Source organism: Neoarius graeffei, chromosome 5 (assembly GCF_027579695.1).
Source record: "Neoarius graeffei isolate fNeoGra1 chromosome 5, fNeoGra1.pri, whole genome shotgun sequence".
Classification (NCBI taxonomy): domain Eukaryota; kingdom Metazoa; phylum Chordata; class Actinopteri; order Siluriformes; family Ariidae; genus Neoarius; species Neoarius graeffei.
In genome coordinates, this window is record NC_083573.1 from 54824191 (window position 1) to 54848793 (window position 24603).

Sequence of the window (24603 nt, forward strand, 5' to 3'; positions counted from 1 at the left end):
CGCCATCTCGTCCGGAATGTTGTGTATGCGATGGAAATCGCTACAAACCGTCATTTTCTGCTGGAAACCAATGTCCAGTAAGTCCATACGGTTGTAGTGGATATTGAAGTCCGGTACAGACGAACAACATGCAAAAATACACACAAAAAACATAAACGTGCACAGGTAGGGAGAGCTTGTAGCCGCAGCCGTTGTAGTAGAATTGTATATAGTAGAGTTTTCCAGAAGAAAAGGTAGAAGTAGAAGCAGAAGTAGAACCAGAAGTAGAAGGCGGAAATATGGCGTTTGACCGACAAGATGGCGTCTGTCACAATCTGGATTGGCTGTGGTGACGTCACATGCAAGTGCTCCATTGGTGGCTCTAAATTGCCCATTGATCAAGCTTGGAGAGGGATGGGCTCCACCATGTTTAAATGCCCTAGACACACCAATGATGGACTTAATGTCATCAGTGATGGCCCTTGCTGGCTATGGGATGAAGAAGAGGAAGAAACGCTTTATCAGAGTGAGGAGTGTGGTAATTTAATAAGTTTTATATTTTAGGAAGCAGCCAAGTCAAGTAGGAAATGTCTTTGTGCAAACAAACAAATTAATAACTGAAGGAGTGGGATTAAAACTTACCCACACGACACACACAACCCCACAGTCCCTCACACATCTTTTGCTGGATGTGCAGAGTGGTTGGCTGAAGGCTCTCTTTTCTCATCTCATTATCTCTAGCCGCTTTATCCTGTTCTACAGGGTCGCAGGCAAGCTGGAGCCTATCCCAGCTGACTACGGGCGAAAGGCGGGGTACACCCTGGACAAGTCGCCAGGTCATCACAGGGCTGACACATAGACACAGACAACCATTCACACTCACATTCACACCTACAGTCAATTTAGAGTCACCAGTTAACCTAACCTGCATGTCTTTGGACTGTGGGGGAAACCGGAGCACCCGGAGGAAACCCACGCGGACACGGGGAGAACATGCAAACTCCACACAGAAAGGCCCTCGCCGGCCACTGGGCTCGAACCCAGGTCCTTCTTGCTGTGAGGCGACAGCGCTAACCACTACACCACCGTGCCGCCGGCTCTTTTCTGAATAAAAAAAAAAAAAAATCCTTATGTAACAAAGAATTTGTTCAAAAGTCTGAGTGCAGGAATTTAGAATAATGCATTGAACAGCTTTTCCTCAGACCGTATCACACTTTTTAAATAAATAAATAAAATATATTTGTTCCCATTTTCCCCCGAATTAGACAACATCGAAGACGTTTCTAGGAAACGGGTCTCTCCTCACCTCAACAAACACATTAACTGCAGTCTATCCATATCAAAACACTGGTTTTAACCAGGACCTGAACAGAATCATCAGTCCTGCTCTGCTGCCATTTAACATGGTGGGGTTTAATAAAAACAGAATTCAGTGTGCAAATAGATTTACAGCAGCAGTGAAATGAATTAAAGAGGAGCTTAAAGTGCATATTCTGGACCAATTTTGTTTAATATGAAAGTATGTCCCTTTACACACTCATCCAGAAGGGTAATTTTGCACAAGGCCATCTGTCTACAGCAGAAAAAAAAATAAAATTACAAAACGCGTCTGGAAAAATCCCAAAGGAGACTGGAGCCAGATTCGAGACATTATCTGCAGAAGCGCCAGCAGGCTGCGCGAGCTTTGCACGGTTTCAGTGCACAGCCTGTGTAGACCAAGCGCTCCCATTTCTCTCTCATTGTCCGGTCTTTTGGAAAACGATGAGTACTAATCCCATCAAGATTGGTGTTGCTACACCCTCCTACGATACATCTGTTAACCATTTTAATAATTACGTGATAACGTTGAAGAAATTTGCAGAAAACCACCAGGTCGTTTTCTCATAAACAAACCAGCGCTGACGTAGGATTCAGAGGGAGGCGTCCCGCAGATGACGTCACGAAAATCAATGTTTGCCGGGAAATCCAAATGCCAAAGTTTTTTCAGAGGCGGGCCAATTCGCCTCAAATGGCTTGATTTCAACTGAATTTTCCTGGTATTGCACAAGGTAAAAAAATGGCACAAAATGCGACAGATATTTGACCAAAAGTTTAATATAAAATAGGAGAATTACATTGATCTTGCTCCTGAATTTACCCGTGATATGCACTTTAATATACATTCAAAGGACACAAAGAATATTTGCAAAGTTTATCTTCTCTCCTTTTGCTAAATGTCGTGTTGAACAAGCCTAAGAAGGACCTGGAGCAGGCTTAAGATCTCAGGTCACAGAACCCACTGTGTGGTTCACTGAAGTTTTGTGACCTCTAATTTTAAACAGTGCACAATTATAACATGTAGAAGTGTTATTGTCTTGTGGAAACTCTTGCCACTGAATGAAATGACAGGTTGATCACAAATCTCAAACAGCAATGGAGCACTTGCATGTGACGTCACAGACGATCCAGATTGTGACAGACGCCATCTTGTCGGTCAAACGCCATATTTCCGCCTTCTACTTCTACCTTTTCTTCTGGAAAACCCTACTATATACAATTCTACTACAACGGCTGCGGCTACAAGCTCTCCCTACCTGTGCACGTTTGTTTTTTGTGTGTATTTTTGCATGTTGTTCGTCTGTACCGGACTTCAATATCCACTACAACCGTATGGACTTACTGGACATTGGTTTCCAGCAGAAAATGACGGTTTGTAGCGATTTCCATCGCATGCACAACATTCCGGACGAGATAGCGAGACCAGCGGGATCTCCGTGGATTGTTATCGGAAGCAAAGCGAAGGAGGCGGCGTCGGGAGCGGAAGCAAAAGCGAGGCTGCAGGCAGAGTCGGCCTGTTGACTAAGCTCAGAAAACAGCCACTCAAATCTCCACTGCCAAGCCTCTACCTCTCCAACGCCAGATCCATGGTAAACAAGACGGACGATTTGGAATTACAGCTGGAATTACCTTATTCTATTCTATAATCGGCTGGTCAGTGCGATACTCAATACTTAAGTGACTTACCCGTCCAATGAGGATTGTTATTTTCTTGTTTACAAGATGCCACATCTGAGTCGCTGACAAATCCTGAATTTCTGTAAAGATAACTGTGCAGAGATTTATAAGCACGCAGTGCTTCACCACTGAACAGCGAGGGAAAGTTGATGAGGTAATTATACACGTCTGGGTATTCCGCTGGCAGTTCCATATCCACTGACACGGTCGTGAAAACTACGTCTGGTAAGCCATAAGGGTCACTAATCTGTAGGTCGTTTATTTTAGACATATATCTAGTTATCTGTTCATTAGAAAAATGAGCCGTGTAGTCTGTCGGTTGAAATTGATCCATTCTGTACACGAGTGCAGCAGTATTCAGCTGTGTTTTTTACCGACAAGATGGCGGCTGTGTACTTTCCGGTCACGTGACTGCAAGATCTCTATACACGGGGCAGACTTGTATTATTTAAACACGAGCACAATCCAGGCTGACCATTGTGTTATTTAAGCCTGCCAGGAGAGCACAAAGCCAGAGAGCACGACAAGCCAGAACTTGCTGCATGATAACGCATGCAGAGCGATTTAGTAAAAACAGGACAGATTTTTGTAACAAAATGAAATACAGCCCTGAGACTTGCATCGAAAACTAGGGACACATTTTACAGGTCAGCCAGTGCATTCGTCCCTCACATGTGTCCAATCTAAACGAAGGTTGCGGAGTCCTGAGGAGGAGTGTGAATTTACTAGCTGGCTTGTGATTATTTTGGGGCTGTGTTTTAATACGCATGTTCAAAAGTGTTTCCCGGGCGAAGCTTTATTGTCCTTCTGATTCACACTGACGTCTAACTTGGCATGGCATCCTAAAGCAACAATCCCAGCAGTCCGCCACAGATCTGAACACCACAGCTGGGACAGATCTCACAAACAACTGCCTTGCTAACGTTTTGGAGAAGTATAACAAAAAAAGTAATCTCACATTCAAAGATGTGACCAAACAGATTTGTAATCCAGATTATAAATGATTTCTGGACATACCAGTCTATCAGTGAGCATTTTGCCTGGGCTCATGTTGCTCTGTTTGACTTAAAGGGAAATCATTCCTATTAGCTGACATACCATGGTACAGAACATATAAATGTATTTTTTCCCCCAAAACAAACCTGTCAAAGTGAAGCACAAAGTTCATTCCCAGTGAAGCAGTGTAAAGAGCTACAAAACACAACCAGCTTGACCTTAGCCTTATCATGGCTGTAGGTCAGCAGGCAGAAGTTCAGCCTAAGATTCCTGGACAACGTGGAGTTTATCACTGTCCGTTCTCAAAAAGTAGTAACTGAAGTATCTGAAAGCTTTAAACACCCGATCTCAGTACTTACTCATGATTCTGCAGCCACAGGCTTGTTCTCCTCACGCTCAACTTACATTTTCCATTTTTTTCAGAACAAGGGCTGGACGTCAAGAGAACATGTCCGGGGCAGAAAGAAAACGAGTGAGGGGAGGGAAAGAGGCAGAGTGGGAGGGAGTGGGAAGAGGAGTGAACGCCTAGTCATGTCTGGCATGTTGATGACACCAGTCACATGCCCCTCACTAAACATAGACTGGATTACAGTGCAAGCAGCAGCCTGTTGCACTCATTGTCCTCTTTCACAAGACTTTGAGGTAGTTTGGACATGATATAAGCTGACTGAAGGGCAGTTTCTTTGAACAGCTGGGGTATATGCATTACAAGAACAGGAGGTTAGAAAGCCTTCAGAGAATCAGTGAAGAGAGGCAGTTTAGCAGCTGAAATTCTCTCCCATGGTTCACAGGGTCTGTAAAACACCTATAGCAATCACATCATCTGAAAATACACAGTATCTATAAACACAATCTGGTAAGCCAAACCTCAGTCCGAGCCTCTAGCTCTCTGTACGGCACATTTAGAACATCCTCAGGAACTACGGTTCCACTGATACTCAAGTTATTCCAAATAGTCCGATTTAGAGCTAATCAAACTAGTGCTCACTTTCATAAGTTTTCAAAAATGCCTGATCCAGCTTGGTCTGACCAGCTGCTAGGACATAAGCCGAGCTGGTCTATCTTCTCTATTAAATTGATTCAATGGATTAATAAAATATATGTTTGAGATGTTCTACTTACCTGACTGTTGTATTATTTTCGTTAAAACAACTTGGCTGTAAATGCCACAACACTAACACATCCATTTTATCTTTCCATCTATTTTATCAGCTGTCAGGCAGACCACACTGGAATTTTCAGCAAGAGTCGTCCTGAACACGTTGTGCACAGACCAAGCCAAAATCTATAGAATGCAGAATGACTGAATAACATTTGAATACATTTCGTTGTTTTGCATGTAGTATGGCCAGCATTTTCGTTTTCCCCCTCACCATTGGTGTTTAAATGTGAGGTAATGCCGTACTTTACTTTTTAACATTAGTAGAGCTGAAAGCAGACTGAACTTGTAATGGCACCTCTTGCATAATGCTCTTATGTTAAGGGAATATGTTTTACACTTCATGGAGATGTGGCTATATGGATCCATACCAGACTCAGCACTGCAGCTGGCCAGCTTCCAACTTTTCAGATCGGACCGTGACCGAGCTCTCTGGCAAAACAAAGGGTGACGATCTGTTTTAAGGTAAACAGTGGCTGGTACAGTAATGGGTCAGTGATCCTGCAGCACTCTTCTCCTAACCTGGGATCATTTTTTTTTAAAATTAAAATTGTAAACCCTTCTACTGCCCCCATGAGTTTGCGTCATTCATTCTGGTCGGTGTTTACATTCCACTGCAAGCCAACATGCAGGATGCACAATGCGTGCTGGCCAATCAGATACTGGGTGTGACGCAAACTAACCCAGACTCCCTAGTTATTGTCCTTGGTGACTTTGAGAGGTAACCTCAGCCATGAACTTTCCAAATACAAACAGTTTATTAAAATGTACAACCAGGGAGTTGAATATTTTGGATCACTGCTATACTACAGTCAGCAATGCCTACTATGCCATCCCCCACACTGCACTGGGCCACTCTGACCATGCCATGGTTCACCCGATTCTTGCACACAGGCAGAAATTAAAAAACAGAGTAAACCTGTAGAGTGAAGACATCAAAGAAGTGAAGCAATAAGGCTGCAGAAGATCTTCAGATGTGCTTGAACTGTACCAACTGGGATGTGTTCAGGGCTACCAACAGTCTGGATGAGTTCACAGAGGCTGCGATATCCTACATCAGCATCTGCTAGGACTGCTGCAGTCCATTACGCAGCAAGGAGAGTTACAATAATGATAAACCCTGGTTCACAGATAAGCTCAGACAGCTAAAAGTTGCAAAAGGAAAAAGCGTTCAGGAGTGGGGACAGGGTCTGGTATAAAAGAGTCAAGGAAGAGGTTTAGCAAGGCAGTGAGAAAAGCTAAAAAACTATATATTCTGAGAAACTCCAACAGTTCTCAGCCAACGACTCTGCATCTGTCTGGAAAGGGTTTGGACAGATCACAAATTACAAACCTACAGCCCCCCCACTCTGTTAACGACCTGCACCTGGCCAACCAACTGAACAAAGTTCTACTATCGCTTTGAAAGACAATGGGTCTGTCCTGACGACATGCCCCGTGACTCCACACACCAGCTCCTGCCCACCACAGCCACAATTCCTCTCCATTCTGGAGAGGGACATTAACAGACTCTAAGGCCCTGTCTACACGGCAACGGATTCAGGTGAATCTGATAAAATTGTTTATCGTTTCGACCTGGCGTCCACACGGCACCGGCGTTTTGGGTGCCCCAAAACGAAATCTTTTGAGAACGGGTTCCAGAGTGGAAAAATCTGGCAACGGCGCCGTTGCGAAGTCGTCTGGATGAGTAGAACGGATTTGTTTACGATGACGTCACAACCACATGACTGAGTGCTTCACGCCGGGTAGAAGTGTAACGAACTTGATGCGAGTTGTCAACAAATCCTATAACTTGGTTCATGAAACGCGCTTACAAAATATTTTCACTGTGAATATTTATTGTGTAATGGTGCAAAGTGAGAGAGAGAGAGAGAGAAAATAGCCCTTAGGGCAGAGTCAATCCCGCCAGCAAAAATAGGGGAAAAAAAGGAGCGATCTCACCTCTTCAGATGTTGGTTTAAGTCCGACAATACATTCCTCAAAAAGGGCGTAGAAGAACAAAGTAATCCATCAACGTGTAGCATTCAATTTATTCCGGACCATTAAAGAATTCTGGAGGATATCAATGTTGGCGTACCGGCTTCCATCTACCCCCATTCACTCCTCTTTCCGCGTCTCCATTCAAAAAACGAGCATGTGATTTAAAGGGACTATATCCATAGGATAGGGAGTGAGAAAGTGTGTGCGTGTGACAGTGACAGGGAAGAACCTAGGCTCATGCTCGCCCTGAATTTCTCTTAAAGTGAAGGCAGAAGAACATTCAGCGCCTGGCCAGGCTTTCTATGTATTAATTTACATAGACGTTTTAATATGAAATATAAATTAGTATCTTAGACAATAGATACTATTTTACGCTACTGATTAATTATCAAAACTTTATGTGGCTGATGCTACAGAAGAAGGGGTTTATGCGCATGCGTCTACTTCTATTGTTCTGGTGTCTCCGATGGGACCGTCTTACAGCACACGTAGAGGTGTGGCATGTGTATTGCATCATTTTCAGCAAGCGTTGCGTTGCCATATGTACCTGATATTTTACTGATCCGTTGCCCATGTGGACGCAATATTTAAAAAAAAAAAAAAAAAAAAACACCTCTTTGCCGTTGTCGTGTGGATGTAGCCTAAGAAGTTGAACCCCACAAAGTAGCAGGTCCCGACTCAGTCTCTCCATTCACCCTAAAGCACTGTGCTGATCAGCTGTCTCCTGTGTTCACAGACATCAAACACCTCACTGGAGACATGCCATTTGCCAGCCTGCTTCAAGGCCTCCACCACTATCCCCGTCTCCGAAAAATCTAGGATCAAAAGACTTCATGAATACAGACCTATTGTCCTGACTTCTGTGGTCATGAAGTCTTGAGTGCCTTGTGCTTTCCCATCTTAAAAGCCATCACTGACCCATTCCTGGACCCCTTGCAGTTCACCTACAGAGCCAACAGGTCTGTAGATGAGACTGGTTAACATGGCTCTCCACTTCATCTTCCAGCACCTGGACTCTACAGGAACCTATGCTAGAATGTTTGTGAATTCCAGTTCCGCCTTCAACAGTACCATCCTGGCTATTCTGTAGGACAAGCTCTCCCAGCTGAGCATGCCTGACTCCACCTGCAGGTGCATCACAGACTTCCTGTCTGACAGGAAGCACCACGTGAAGCTGGGGAAATGAGTCTCTGACTCCCAAACAATCAGCACTGGATCCCCCCCAAGGCTGCATCCTTTCTCCTCTACTCTGCTCCTTGTATACCAACAGCTGCACCTCCAGTCATTGGTCTGTCAAGCTCCTGAAGTTCGCAGATGACAAAACCTTCATTGGACTCCTATGATGTGGTTTCCCCCCCCCACAGTCTGCATACAGGTGGGAGACTGACCTTCTGGTGTCTTGATGCAGGCAGAACAACTTGGAGCTCAATGCTCTAAAGACAACAGAGATGATTGTAGACTTCAGGAACAGCTCTGCTACACGATGGACGCATGGGAGAAGTGGCGGGTTGTGTGCCTGGCGGTTCTTTCTGTGGAGGACATTGAAGACACCTACCTATTCGGAACCATGATTACAGGACTTTTGCTGATTGGATTAGGCATTGCCCTGGTTTATCGAGGAAATCAGAAAACGGTGACAGCTGTTCAAAGCCCCATAAAGCTGCCTGACACGATTGAAGTGGTGGGCAGAGCTGCCATCACTCATGCCCCTTTTCTACCAAAGCAGTTCCAGGGCTGGTTCGGGGCCAGTGCTTAGTTTGGAACCGGGTTTTCTGTTTCCACTGACAAAGAACTGGCTCTGGGGCCAGAAAAACCGGTTCCAGGCTAGCACCAACTCTCTGCTGGGCCAGAGGAAAGAACCACTTACGTCAGCGAGGGGGCAGAGTTGTTAAAACCAACAACAATAACAAGACCGCGAAAGATCGCCATTTTTAAGCGACGAGAAGCAGCAGCTGTACAAACGCGAAGTCATCCATTATTATTATTGTTGTTGTTGCTGTTGCTGCTTCTTCTTCCGTGTTGTTTTTGCTTTGATATTCGCGCCAAGGTTTATGTAAACGTAGCGCCGTAACTTCCGTATACAGCGACGTAATGACGTATACAGCGACGTAATGACGTGGCTCCACTTAGCACCGCGAGCGATGGAAAAGCAAACTGGTTTTCAGCTGGCTCGCAAGTTGAACGAGTTGTGAACCAGCACCGGCTCCGAACCAGCCCTGGAACTGATTTGGTGGAAAAAGGGGTAACAGACTGTGGCTATTCAGAACTTGAACCGCAACGTGGATAATAGCTTAGAGAAGCTTTCAACTTTGCAATGGAAATTAGACAATTTTGGAGACCAAGATGGACATGTGGTGTAGGCATGCAAAAGAATGCGTCTGCTCGCCAAGACCAAACAAATTCCAATCTTATCTATTTCGGCTCCCTAGCCAGCACTGGCCTTGGCCAAGATCGTTGCTGGGACAAAAGCTCCCCTGGAGAACACTGCTGTTAGACTCTCTCTCGCATTCTTTCCCCCCACTTCCCGCGGTCGGCGCCTTCACCCCCAGTGTGACAAGCGGGTGCGTGACCAGCGCCTTCATGGCTGCAGGAGCGGACGGCTGCTTGCTTGCGCTGGGTTACCTCTACCCCCCCCCACCACCACCCCTGATCGCCCCCCCCCCTTCCACCCCCAAGTCCCATGTTTTCATGTTGTAATGTGTACTTGTGTTATTTTGTGCTTATGTGGTTTTCACGTTGTAAAGTGTATTGGTTTAAAGTAATTGGTGGCTCTAAATTGACTGCAGATGTGAATGAGAGCGTGAATGGTTGTTTGTCTCCATGTGTCAGCCCTGCGATGGTCTGGTGACTTGTCCAGGGTGTACCCTGCCTCTCGCCCATAGTCAGTTGGGATAGGCTCCAGCTTGCCAGTGACCCTGCACAGGATAAGCGGTTACAAAAAAAATGGATGGATGGATGGATGGATCCTTGAGTCAATCCTCACCTCCTCCATCACAGTCTGGTATACTGCCGCCACTGCCAAGGATAAAGGCAGACTGCAGCACATCATTCGCTCTGCCAAGTGGATGATTGACTGCAATCTTCCATCTGTTCAGGACCTGTATGAGTCCAGGACCCTGAGGAGGGCAGAAAGGATTGTGGCCAACCCCTCTCTAAATATACGTCCATTTTTTTCCAATTGTATATTTTAGTTTTTTATTCCATTTATATTTCTTCTACCATCTCTTACTAAAATTCTTTTATCTTAACTTTTCATGCACCAATCACCAAAGCAAATTCCTTGGATGCGAGAATGTACTTGGCAATAAACTCAATTCTGATGTCACAGAGGAATCAGCAGTGTAGCCTTGCAATAGATTGGCAACCTGCCCAGGGTGTACCCCATCTCTCGCCCAAAGTCAGCTGGGATTGGCACCAGATTCCCCTGCGACCCCGATGGATAAGCAGTGTACATAATGAAAGAAGAAGTCAGCAATGTCTGGGTTTACTGATCTGAGCATCAGGGTTGAGTCCCAGCACCACCAAGCTGCCACTGTGGAGCCTTTGGGCAAAGCCCTTAACCCTATCACATCAACCCCACATAAAGGTGAGAAAAAGATGTGAAGACGTAGTAGTTAGCAATGTCTGTATGGGTAGCCACAGCCACATTGGCAGAGTAGCAAACAAGCTCAACTGAGAGAGCTCACTAAAAGCATGCCGGTGAGTTTACACCCATCTGCCTCAAAGAAGCCTGAAAAGTTATTATTGCATAAGATTTTTCTAACATTTGCTAACTTTGGCTAATAAACTTTCTCGCTTTGGAAGCAAAAATAAGTACATGATGTGTGGGATGTGATTTAAAAATAAATAAATAAATAAATAAATAAATGTGTGCGTGCGCATGTGTACTCTGCTCTATGAAAAGATTTAATCCATAAAGCGGAAAGAGACAGACGGAGCAGAGAGCCACTTGGCAGGTGAAATTCTTTTCAATAAAATATACACAGTCACAGTTGGTGATTTGTTGATCACGTTTGTTCGGCATACTACACATTATGTGGTTTGGGACTCAGCCTTGAATTCTTGACTTAGCACCAGCCTGCTGTGAGATTAAGCCACACATTGAAGGACACAACAAAACCCACATTATGAATTCTTATGGAAGTACCTTACAAAAGCATCTTACCCAAGTATTACATCCAACAGCTTTAAAGCAGCATTATGCGAGAATCGGGGGGTTTTTTGCACCTGGGCTCTCCCTACATTTGCAGAGTGTAATTCACTTTTATGCCACCATCATAAAAAGGCAAGTTGTGCTTTGAGCTTCCCTCATGGACAGCTGTACAACGTGCATTTGTTGACCAGATGAAGGACAGGAACTGACAGAAGCCAAAGAACCATGTTGATTGACCAGGCAGAGTATTACATATATTACAGGATTTTACTCAAACATGACTGTAAAATAGGACTGTGTGTCTAATCGACATGCTGTAGGCACATAATATGCACTGGACAGTGTGATTTATTATAAGCTAGCCGAGATAGGTTTGCAAAAGTTGCACACTTTCAAGGCTTATTTGATACTAGCTTGACAAAGACTGATCAAATGTTTTTGCGCGAGATGAATTTATTTATTTGTACACTAGCCTGAGACAGGACTGAAGTTCAATGACTGGTCATCCCGAAAAACTACAAATCTTTGTGAGACAGAGATAACGCTGATAAGGTTACGGCCTACGTCACAATCTTTCACAAATAACACTGGCAGGGACGTTCACCCTGTTGTTGGATTGTCACCATTTTCCCGTTAACCATGAGACTGATCGCTATTTATCTCTTGAAGCAAACATGCATGTTCAGACTTTTTTTTGCACTGTGTAGCAGTCAAAATTTTCACAACTATTGCACACAACTCAGAATAGTAGCATGCCAAGCTAACATAACGAGAACCATAGACAATATGCTGATAACAAGGACATATCTAATGCTGTGGGATGCTAATGGACAAAGAACAGCGAGTCAACTAGATGATCACTTATGAAGTGATGCAAACTTGGGTGGCAAGCTAGCCAACAAGGTTAGACAGCAACTGACGCAAGAGAACTTATGACCAGTACTGATGACCAAGTGCTATCCAGCAAGTGCTGTAAAGTATTACGCGGTTCTCACAAGAGATCTCCGGGATGTGCCACCAGAGTTACATCGTGCTATAACTGGCAAACCAGGCACAGAGAAGAGATGGAAGACAAACCAACGTACCATCAAAATGATTTTGAAGCAGAGGTTTTGGCACGGTGGTGTAGTGGTTAGCGCTGTCGCCTCACAGCAAGAAGGTCCAGGTTCGAGCCCCGTGGCCGGCGAGGGCCTTTCTGTGTGGAGTTTGCATGTTCTCCCCGTGTCCGCGTGGGTTTCCTCCGGGTGCTCCGGTTTCCCCCACAGTCCAAAGACATGCAGGTTAGGTTAACTGGTGACTCTAAATTGAGCGTAGGTGTGAATGTGAGTGTGAATGGTTGTCTGTGTCTATGTGTCAGCCCTGTGATGACCTGGCGACTTGTCCAGGGTGTACCCCGCCTTTCGCCCATATTCAGCTGGGATAGGCTCCAGCTTGCCTGCGACCCTGTAGAACAGGACAAAGCGGCTACAGATAATGAGAAATGAGGTTTTGAGGTAAAATTCCTAGCAGTGTTCTTTCTGCTTTAACTAGTAATTCTGACAGAGTTGTAGCCAATTTATTCATGATCATACAGCTGCAAGAGAGCTTTTTGTAACCTGGGAATAAATGCGCCATCTGTTCCAAATAGGCCGATGATAAATGGTGCTTAAGTAACTGTACACCACACAAAGCCCTGACTATACGGAATTCATTTTTAAAATTGTGCAGAGCTGGTGGATTACACAACAATTATACATCAGTGATCAGAAATAAATTCTCAGGTTTACATTTAGGAATAGAAAATACTGTAGAGGCATTGTGGAAAATGATCAGGGGAGTCTTTTTAAGTCCATTGTTGTCTGAGAGACACGAGACTGAATGAACCATTTATGGTCAAAACTCTTGAAGAACAGCACCAATCAATCAGTTTCATTCCACTCACACACAGAGGAACACCAAGGATTCAAACAAGGATCTGCAACTACCGTAAAAACTGATCTAGGATCAGGGATAATGTTCTATAATACTGAGCAAAATTCCTCGCAGTTATTCTATTCAAGTTTGAAGTGTTTGAACTGTACTCTCTGTACTGTTATAAGCTTAATGAAGTCAGAACTGGCCAACATCCAGCAGATGACAAACCATCAGTTCTCCATCACCATGGAAATAAGAACACACCACAAACACACACACGGAGCTCTGCCCTGGAAACACTGAGCAGAACTTTTTCTCCGTGTGAGTCACATGCCGAATGTGGCGCTCACCATTGCTGTAAAAGCTTTGGAATCTGACAAGACCAGTGCTGATGCAGTAATTCTCTCTCTCTCTCACACACACACACACACAAAAACAATGACCGGTACTGTCAGACAAATCAGCAGACAGAAGACAAATAACCACTTTCAGAGAACGGACAGAGCTTTGTGTCTGTTCAGACGTAATATACTTTCACAGACATCACTACTGAAAGAATACACTAACTTTTAAAGCAGGATATTGTAGTGTAGGTGAACAAAAACCACAAACAAAACCCCTGTATGTACTGTGCATGACTGCTGCACTGGTCCTTCATATACACCAGTTTACGTAGCTCTATTCCTCATCAATGTTTGATTAGAAACAACAATTTGAGAATCCTATTAGACAAAACTATATAGAACACAGCCACCATGAAGACTGAATGCCAATTATCAAGATCCCTGTAGAACTCTGAAGCTCAGTATAATCCCCTGAGCAGCCAGAAGATGGCACGATTCATAAAACTAGAAAAGCACTCGGAGAGTGCAGACCTCTGCCAAGAATCCTTTAAAAAAATCCGGGATCCTGAAGGTGATCCGGATCACCGCCAAAATTTAATGGATTGTGACTTGTGCCCAGTCACACCTCTGGAAAAAATTTCAGAGCAATCCGTTCATTGCTTTTTCCGTAATGTTGCTAACAGACAAACCAACAAACAAACAAACGCTACCGAAAACATAACCTCCTTGGCGGAGGTAATGATCCATCCGAGGAGGATGAATTACAATAAGTCACTGCACAAGATCTGTATTAAAAAAAAAAAAAAAAAAAACACCCAGGCACAGTTGGATGGGCACGTCTGGGTTCTTTATTGTCCGTCAAGCAAGGACGTGAAAGGCATTTACATTCAACCAAATCCCCACTTCATTTAAAAATAAATAAATAAATAAATAAATAAACAAACGAGAGGGGATGCGGTGCCTTCTTTGTTTGCAGATGACTAAATCACTAACTTTTTAAAAGTAAAACTGACTCTAGATATCAGTTCAGATGTCATGAGACCGAGAACGCCACACGTACCAAATGCAATGGACCATTCATCTCATCTCATTATCTCTAGCCGCTTTATCCTTCTACAGGGTCGCAGGCAAGCTGGAGCCTATCCCAGCTGACTACGGGCGAAAGGCGGGGTACACCCTGGACAAGTCGCCAGGTCATCACAGGGCTGACACATAGACACAGACAACCATTCACACCCACATTCACACCTACGCTCAATTTAGAGTCACCAGTTAACCTAACCTGCATGTCTTTGGACTGTGGGGGGAACCGGAGCACCCGGAGGAAACCCACGCGGACACGGGGAGAACATGCAAACTCCACACAGAAAGGCCCTCGCCGGCCACGGGGCTCGAACCTGGACCTTCTTGCTGTGAGGCAACAGCGCTAACCACTACACCACCGTGCCGTCCTGCAATGGACCATTTCTTAAGAATTTAAAGAAAGAGATACACAGTCCCTGATCAGAAGCACGTTCTTGAACATTTATTTAAAAAAAAAAAAAAAAAACAGTGTGTCTTGTTAAACGTGTGAGCCACAGGAAGCAGGTCGTATGTAAATAATAGGAATAGATCAAACCAGAGGACCTGCAGAGGCCATTTCTACAATGCAAATGAGCACAGATTGAATCTCGCATACCAAAAGGAAATCTCACAGCCTGTCTGTAATAAATCACACAGGAGACAGAATTCAAATTTAAACAACAGAAGTCTGTAAGTAATTAAACCTTTAGCCAAAGCAAGAAATCCATCACTGTTTAATAGCAGCAGCAACAAAAAGCCAAGCAACTTTAATTTCCGGCCCCGTCGTTCGTGTTCAGTGAAGAGTTCTATAATTAAAGCCCTTTTACTTAAGCATCCGGATTTAGGGGATGTAATTGGTCATTATCTGCTCAGTTGTTTTTTGGCCAGCTGCGTGATGAATCATTAGCTCAATGCACAAGAGCATCAGTTTAAGGCCCTGTCCACACGGCAACGGATTCAGGTGACTCCGATACAATTGCTTATCGTTTAGGCCTGGCGTCCACACGGCGCCGGCGTTTTGGGTGCCCAAAACGCAATCTTTTTGAGAACGGGTTCCAGAGTGGAAAGATCTGGCAACGTTGCCGTTGTGAAGTCGTCTGGATGAGTAAAACGGATTTGTTTACGATGACGTCACAACCACATGACTGAATGCTTCACGCCGGGTAGAAGTGTAACGAATATCACCAGGAAAAAGCCTTACAGAGCACTAGTGAGAGTGAAACACGAGCTTGGATATTATTATTATTATTATTATTATTATTATGTTCAGTGTTAGTTCACAGTAGTAATGCAAGAAGCAGAATAGTGACAGTAATAGTGAAGCAAAAACATGCAATTGTACAAACACTGCAGCTCTACAGCAAAATATTCATTTATAAAATGGTCTGATTCTTAACAGCAGTAGTGCCAATGATCTCATTGCGATGCGATGCGAGTTGTCAAGAAATCCTATAACTTGGTTCATGAAACGCGCTTACAAAATATTTTCACTGTGAATATTTATTGTGTAATGCCTGGTGCAAAGTGAGAGAGAGAGAGAATAGCCCTTAGGGCAGAGTCAATCCCGCCAGCAAAAATAAGGGGAAAAAAGGAGCGATCTCACCTCTTCAGATGATGGTTTAAGTCCTACAGTACATTCCTCAAAAAAGGGCGTAGAAAAGCAAATTAATCCATCAACGTGTATCATTCAATTTATTCCGGACAATTAAAGACGCCGCCTTCCGCGTACGTCATCCTCGTCGCCATTTTGGAAAGGTCAAAGCGGAGAATAAAGATTAGCTGCGTTTAACTGTACCAACAGGTTTACCGTCCAAAGGAGATCACATGGGATTACCTTTCACAGGTGAGAAACAGCAAATTAATCCATCAACGTGTAGTATTCAATTTATTCCGGACCATTAAAGACGCCGCCTTCCGCGTACGTCATCCTCGCCGCCATATTGGAAAGGTCAAAGCGGAGAATAAAGATTAGCTGCGTTTAACTGTACCAACAGGTTTACTGTCCAAACGAGATCACATGGGATTACCTTTCACAGGTGAGACTGGAAAAATACTTTTCATTGTATTTGGTCATTATAATGTAATTTTACGAACAGATTTTCCTGACTTTGTGGCTAATATGAAGTCTCGCGCATAATAGTTTATGCGCATGCGTCCTTACTTCTATTCCCATACGAAAAAGAACAGTAAAGAACTTATAAGAGTTTACCACTGTCTTAGTAGTAAATCCTTATAAATATAAGGATAAATCCTTATAAGGATTTATAAATAAATATATATGCCATGTATGATTTACTCCTGAAAGTGGCCCATTTTGCATTTTCCTCATACAAATTTTTTATGAAAATCTAGTATGTATGAAGTGAACATTGTGCATGGTTTTTACAGATAATGTGTATGATGAATTACACCGTCTTTGTATGCTTCATGTAATGTTTGTAGTTTTAAATTATATTTTACAGTTTAAAATGTATATGCCTTTTATATGTAAATCCACATATGTTTGTGTTGGATTTACATATAAAAGGCATGTACATTTTAAACTGTAAAATATAATTTAAAACTACAAACATTACATGAAGCATACAAAGACAGTGTAATTCATCATACACATTATCTGTAAAAACCATGCACAATGTTCACTTCATACATACTAGATTTTCATAAAAAATTTGTATGAGGAAAATGCAAAATGGGCCACTTTCAGGAGTAAATCATACATGGCATATATATTTATTTATATTTATAAGGATTTACTACTAAGACAGTGGTAAACTCTTATAAGTTCTTTACTGTTCTTTTTCGTATGGGTTGTTCTGGTGTGTCCGAAGGGACCGTCTTACAGCGCCCCTAGAGGTGTGGCATGTGTATTGCATCGTTTTCAGCAAGCGTTGCGTTGCCATATGGACCTGATTTCTACTGATCGTTGCCCATTTGGAGGCGATATTTTTTTTAAATAACATCACGTTGCCGTTGTCGTGTGGATGTGGCCTAAGACTTTACTTTAAATGTGCCATTTGCATCAGATTTTTGCATGAAAATTGTTAGGAACAAGACACCTAGAAGAGAGTGATTATTACAAGCATGGAATAACATGCCATTAGATGGCTTTGTTGAGTACTCGATTCTGATTGGTTAATTACAGCATTCTGTGGCTTGTTATTCATGTATATATGGATTTGCTATGGACCATGTAATTAGTAGAAACAATCATTTTTAAATAAAAATATTTGTGGCGGCACGGTGGTGTAGTGGTTAGCGCTGTCGCCTCACAGCAAGAAGGTCCGGGTTCGAGCCCCATGGCCGGCGAGGGCCTTTCTGTGCGGAGTTTGCATGTTCTCCCCGTGTCCGCGTGGGTTTCCTCCGGGTGCTCCGGTTTCCCCCACAGTCCAAAGACATGCAGGTTAGGTTAACTGGTGACTCTAAATTGACCGTAGGTGTGAATGTGAGTGTGAATGGTTGTCTGTGTCTATGTGTCAGCCCTGTGATGACCTGGCGACTTGTCCAGGGTGTACCCCGCCTTTCGCCCGTAGTCAGCTGGGATAGGCTCCAGCTTGCCTGCGACCCTGTAGAACAGGATAAAGCGGCTAGAGATAATGAGATGAGATATACATTTTGTGTCAAATTATTGATTTCTTTAAGTACCCATGTAATAAGAAGGATACTGTACTGGTCATTATTTCAAAATAAACCCCTTCAGTGTTATTCAATCCCAAGACCCCCACACACACACACTTTGTATCAGGGTCCTGGATCACCATGTCGGGGATTATTTCTGAAGATGATCAACATGTTATTCATCTCATCTCATTATCTCTAGCCGTTTTATCCTTCTACAGGGTCGCAGGCAAGCTGGAGCCTATCCCAGCTGACTACGGGCGAAAGGCGGGGTACACCCTGGACAAGTCGCCAGGTCATCACAGGGCTGACACATAGGCAGACAACCATTCACACCTACGGTCAATTTAGAGTCACCAGTTAACCTAACCTGCATGTCTTTGGACTGTGGGGGGAAACCGGAGCACCCGGAGGAAACCCACACGGACACGGGGAGAACATGCAAACTCCACACAGAAAGGCCCTCACCGGCCACGGGGCTCGAACCCGGACCTTCTTGCTGTGAGGCGACAGCGCTAACCACTACACCACCGTGCCGCCCATCAACCTGTTATTATTACACAAAATTGAGTCATATAGAGCCAAGTCAGCTATAAGCTATGTACGACGAGATTGAGTGGAATAACTGTTTTATTCTATCCATATTCACTGGATTTTGAGAAACGGAGCATTTTTAATTTTTAGCAAATTCGATAAATAAAAAGTTTATATAAAATTTCCGACAAAATCATTTCCGCTTGGAATGTAAACAAACCGGAGAAATGACAGTAGCAATTTGTGAAAAATGCCATAATAATAATAATTCTTGAAAAATAAGATGCATTCTTACCATCAAACACTTACTCTGCATTTTGTTGCCCTTTTTTTTTGTATTTTGTGGGGTTTTTTGAGTAGAGTTTTTATTTTGTCCTTGGTTGGTTCAGAAACGCTCTGCCATTTTGTTTTTCTCTACCTCACGGTATATGAGCTGATAGCAGAGTAGCCAATCAGAACGCGCGACTGCTCATATCCAGTGATAGTGGATAGAATAATATTCTTTTCATAATGAAGGGTCTTTAATGCTGGTTCTTCAAGGTCCCTTTTTTCTGAGAGCAGCTTAAAAAGAATTTAATTCACAGCCAAGCGAGATTCTCAGTTCCGCCTATAAAGCCTGACAGGGCCCGTCTGATGAGAACATCAGTGCCCCTTTATAGAAGTCCGTGCATTTTTTAAAAATACAAACTGCAAGTGGACTTGACAAAAAAAAAAAAAAAAAAATCAGACAAAGTGCTCAGGCCCATTCTATGGAACCCATTGTGCTGCAGTGACGTGACTGAACTTCCTACTTATGGCTTGGTCATCGTCTGGAGGAGGAAGTCAGAATACTGCCTTTTCCAGCTGTTTCTTAGCAAGCCTGGTGAGTGAATAACAACATCACACAACTAACTGAATCAATGTTTCTTCTCACAGCTGTTAATGTAGTGCGCTCAGGTTTAATGAGAGAGCCTTGTTTAATGAGGTAAAGGTTTCTCTCTCTGGGAACTTGTTTCAATAAACAAAGTGACCCTCAAATAGCCGTGTCTCCGTTCTTCTCTAACTGCGTTACACAACCAAGCGTCCTAAGCGTGAAGAGAAGCGTCTTAGCTCATTGTGTCCCGAAGCAGCAAGAGACAAACCCACTACCTGCCTGAAGCTGGAGTGGAGTCCGTGCCAAACGCTCAGCACCTATTACTTTAGTACGATGTTAAAGTGAATTGTTATCTAAAACATTGGTATCATAAAGGACAGCTTAAGTAACGTGCAATCCGAGCTGAAGAAAGGCTACATCACAGCCAGAGATATACATGCCAGCTGTCTGCTTATTAGTAACACTGAACACTCAATGACTATAAAGTTAACTTTGACTAAAGTCCACATTCTCCTTGATTCCCTTTCTTGTAAAGTGTGCACGTGCACTAACACACACACACACACACACACACACACACACACACGATCAGCGTTGAGGAAAAAACTATATCCATTTGCCTAAATAACAAAAGCAAATCCAATTGTGTGAGATACAAATGTACAAACTGTCACACTGTACATGTCTAAATTACAGACACCATGTGTGTGTCTGTATGTATCTACAGCAAAGCTGCAGAAAGTAAAGTCAAACTACTCAAATTATGATTACAGCCTTTTACTGAGGGATAAGATCCTCCAAGAATCTTAAAAGACCTGCATATCATTACAGATTATAACCACAAGTGAAATTATAGAAATGAAATTATATGAAATTATTATATTAAACTCAGGTGTGCAGTGTCTTATCCAGGCCAAACACTGCAGTAAACTCGGACCATACTGTACTGCATCTTTAAGTGCTTTGATTGAAGGATGTTACTGTTGATTACATTTTAAGTCTTTCAAACACATTACATAACGGCTTCTTTCATTTCATTACTGTAAGAGGCAGCAGAGGAGCGGTTATTTATGCACTTTCAGATCTCAGTGAGCATTTTCAGGTCTCGGTGACTAGTTAAATAAATAAATAAATAAACCGCGCACACACACACACTAGCATTAATTATGCTTACGCATGGAAAAAAAAAAAATATATATATATATATATATATATATATATATATATATATATATATGAGTGATTCCACGCTCATGGGTACTGAAATGGGGACATGAACTTATTTTTAAAAATTCACCTAAAACCATTTGTTTTTTACCATCAGGTCACAAAACATGTAATCTTCAATGAATGATATGTTAAAAGATAACTTTAATTTTCTGAGATGTAATAAAAACATATTTATATGCCAAAGTCAGAACGTAACAGAAGTGTTGTGGACATATATATTCTCAATTTTAACAATGCAGAATTACTTTTTGAAACATAGGAAGGTGATGTTTTAGCAAATATAATTAATAAACATGTGTAGTAGAATAAACATACACATTCTTTCAATAAGATTAACATGGTATATAGCTAGATTGTAATTAATTTGTAACAGATGCGAGATGGACAATCGTAACAGAAGTAATGTAACAGACATCATTTTGGAACTCATAGGCTTGACTTTGGCATATAAATATGTTTTTATTACATCTCAGAAAATTAAAGTTATCTTTTAACATATCATTCATTAAAGATTACATGTTTTGTGACCTGATGGTAAAAAAAAGAAATGGTTTTAGGTGAATAAAGTTCATGTCCCCATTTCAGTACCCATAAGCGTGGAATCACTCATATATATAAATAAAACAACCAGTTTTTCAGTTCCCCTGAATTAGCATTTTTAATTAGGTCTTAGATTGTTTAGGAGGAAGGGGGGGGGGGGGGGGGGACAAACAAACAAACTAGAAAAGCACTCGGAGAGCGCAGACCTCCACCAAGAATCCTTTAAAAAAAATCCGGGATCCAGACGGTGATCCGGATCACCGCCAAAGTTTAATGGATTGTTACTTGTGCCCAGGCACACCTCTGGAAAAAAAATTTGGACAATTGGACAATACGTTCATAACTTTTTCTGTAATGTTGCTAACCGATAAACCAACAAACAAACCAACACAACTGAAAACATAACCTCCTTGGCGGAGGTAAAAAACCCCCACAACTCACTGCAACAGGTGATACACAGGACGAATACGCATCATGGTAATAGACTTAACAAGTCGAACTCAATGCCAATGGCCTCCATAGGGGTGTGTCTACCACCAACAAGCCTAGTCTTTGTTACCAATTTGTATGCCAGAATTACCCTTAAAATATACTTCAAACATGAATGAAGCCATTAAAAAAAAATAAATTTTAAACCCTGCTTGACCTTGCTAAGACCTTGACACTGTTTGGATCAATTTCAAAATCTAATTTAATAATAATAATAATAATAATAATAATAATAATAAAACCATATAAATCCTACCAACATTCAGCAACTTGTCTAGAATTATGGACACACACACACACACACACACACACACACACACGGATGGTCAGATTTTTTTTTTTGGGAGGGGGGGGGGGGGGAATCATAGCTAGTCAAACATAGGCCTTGAGTTCCTGAACACGAATGCATAAGTATCATCTTTGCATGACAAAACAGGCAAACAGGAAGAAAGGCAGAGGCATAAAAAGGTCTAAAAATAAAACCGCTTTCATCTGAATGGTCTGCAGGTGCGATCGGATTCATGCGGTAAAACAAAATGCCTAGGTCAGAGGTGGGCAAACTACGGCCCGCGGGCCACATCCGGCCCGCGGAAGACAATCATATAAACGCGATTGAGCAGATCTATAAACTATAAGCATCAGTGTTATCACGTAGACAGGTGTTCTAGAGATCCGTCTTTCCAGTCAGTCGTATTCACGCGAGATTACATTTGCAGAGTGGTGCAGCGCGTGCCATGGAAATCATTCTGGCGCCCGTGCCACTGATGATCTCGAGAACACAGGATAAAACTTTACAGTGAGTGGTCCTAAAAAAAGAAAAGTGGACAGCAAGTGTAGGGTGTTCAATAAAGAATGGACAACTAAATATTTTTTTGCTGAAGTCCGATCAAAGGCTGTATGCCTTATTTGCAAAGAAACCGTTGCAGTTTTAAAGGAATATAACATCAAACGGCACTTTTCCTCCAAGCATGCTAATTATGCTAACAACCAGTCAGCGCAAGCACGGACGAATACAGCTCAGCGGTTGCTGAGTGAATGTGAGTATTAACACTTTCTCTTTTTAAAACCATGTTGGAGTTGTAATAAGATGGTAGTCACATGTTTACAGACATAATAATATAAAAAGTATAACTCTTAGTAATTTTGGTTGTCGTGGGTGGCTGCTGTAGTGCTGGTGTTTGTTTTTGTGTGTATATATTTTTTATGTGCCAATCTATTGAACTCCAAGCATTTTTCTGCTCTGCCTTTGTTGACTGAGAACTAAAATAAATGTCAATCTGATCTGCATTTGGGTCTCTGTCAGTGAAGGCCTTACAATAACACTAAAGCTTTTCCGGTTTATGTTCGATATGTATGAATTTGGTGTTGGCCCGGCCCGCCTGGCAAATTTCAAAAGTCAATGTGGCCCCTGAGCCAAAAAGTTTGCCCACCCCTGGCCTAGGTCATGTCTGTGCAACACCTAATAACGTCTGCTGGTGATCCAAAAAAATGTGTTTTTAAATATGTGAAAAAAAAATAAATTTATCCATATTAAAATGAGAACATTTTATTTGCAATATTTGTACATTTACATGAACTATAAAGAGGGGCCCCGTTTCTTTAGACATGTAAAATAAAAACAGGTGCATAGAATATAACCAAAGAAGAAAAAAAAAAAAAAGACAGAGTCTATACTGGTCCAGGCACAAGTTATTTCTGTAAATGTGGCAATCATTTATTTATTTTTTAAAATCACAAACTCTGCCAACATGCCCACTGGCTAAAGTTTATTTGTCAAGACAGTTATCAAACACACACCTGCTATGCTAAGTCAAGTATGAGGAATGGCAACGCTCACAAAGACAAAACAGAATTATTCCATCTGAAATCACACAGACAGCAATAACATCACTGCCAAGTCACTTGGTTCCCTGGCAACATGCCAACACCCACTCAGTGAAGTTCACGAAATCAGCAGACTTACCCGTGATGGTTTCTGCATCTCTGTAAAGCTCATCGTCTACATTGGATGCTTCCTCACTTACATACTGCTCCTCTTGTTGCGTGGGAGTGGTGCTTGTTGGAGATTGTAGGTGCTGTATCTGAGGGCACAGGGTCTCAGGATTGACTGAGGGGGAAAGGTTTGAGGCACAGGCAGTGGGGGGCAAAGCTGTGGTGTCCAGCTTGGCTGATTTTCACACGTCAGTTGCACGAGCCATAGGGCAGCATCACAAACACAGCTGACCTCAGTGGGCAGGAGCACAGCACACACCCCAGCAGCTAGTGATCAGTCAGCGTTGGAAACATGGGCCTAGAGAAGAAAAAGAGACATTTGGATGGAGGGATGCTAAAAGTAGACATGTCTGAATTTATCACTGGGGTTGTTTTGTCCCCTATTATACAGCATTCCAATGCATCGGCTTCAGACTGGCTATTAAAAGGTGCAGTCAATAAATTCAATGCCTTCTGTCAGGGTCATCACACCAGCTCAGTTGTAGCTGATCATTTATATAATTTAAAAAAAAAAGCCCACCTACACCAGACAGAATGCCAAAACAATCTTGTTCTCCTGTTACTGAACTCCTACGAGAAGGACCAGCAGTCAGGAATCCATAAAATATCTACCACATGTTATTACTACACCAATCACACTTGTCAGCAGAAAAGCAAGGCTCAGGATCTACTGATCCCTACAATCACTTCTTCTGCAGCAGGCTGCAACATGATTGTTTTCTAGTGCACTCTGACACACTAATGTACTTTGGGATCGTTTCTCTAAAGTCACTTTTAGCCAATTAGC

The 24603-nt window shown here is 42.6% G+C and overlaps 1 protein-coding gene across 5 annotated transcripts in view; it reads right to left on the bottom strand.

Moving 5' to 3' along the window:
- trak1a (trafficking protein, kinesin binding 1a) overlaps positions 1 to 23981 on the bottom strand; it is a 76797-nt gene extending 52816 nt beyond the window's left edge. For 3 of the 5 annotated variants that reach the window (XM_060922074.1, XM_060922072.1, XM_060922078.1), the window contains exon 1: positions 4329 to 4418. In XM_060922074.1, coding sequence (XP_060778057.1) covers positions 4329 to 4332 — 4 coding nt within the window. In that variant the 5' untranslated portion in view covers positions 4333 to 4418. Of the gene's footprint in view, positions 1 to 4328; positions 4419 to 23787 lie in introns of those variants that run through there. The other 2 variants (XM_060922077.1, XM_060922076.1) reach the window with 2 other exon arrangements.
- Between the last annotated feature and the right edge of the window lie 622 nt (positions 23982 to 24603).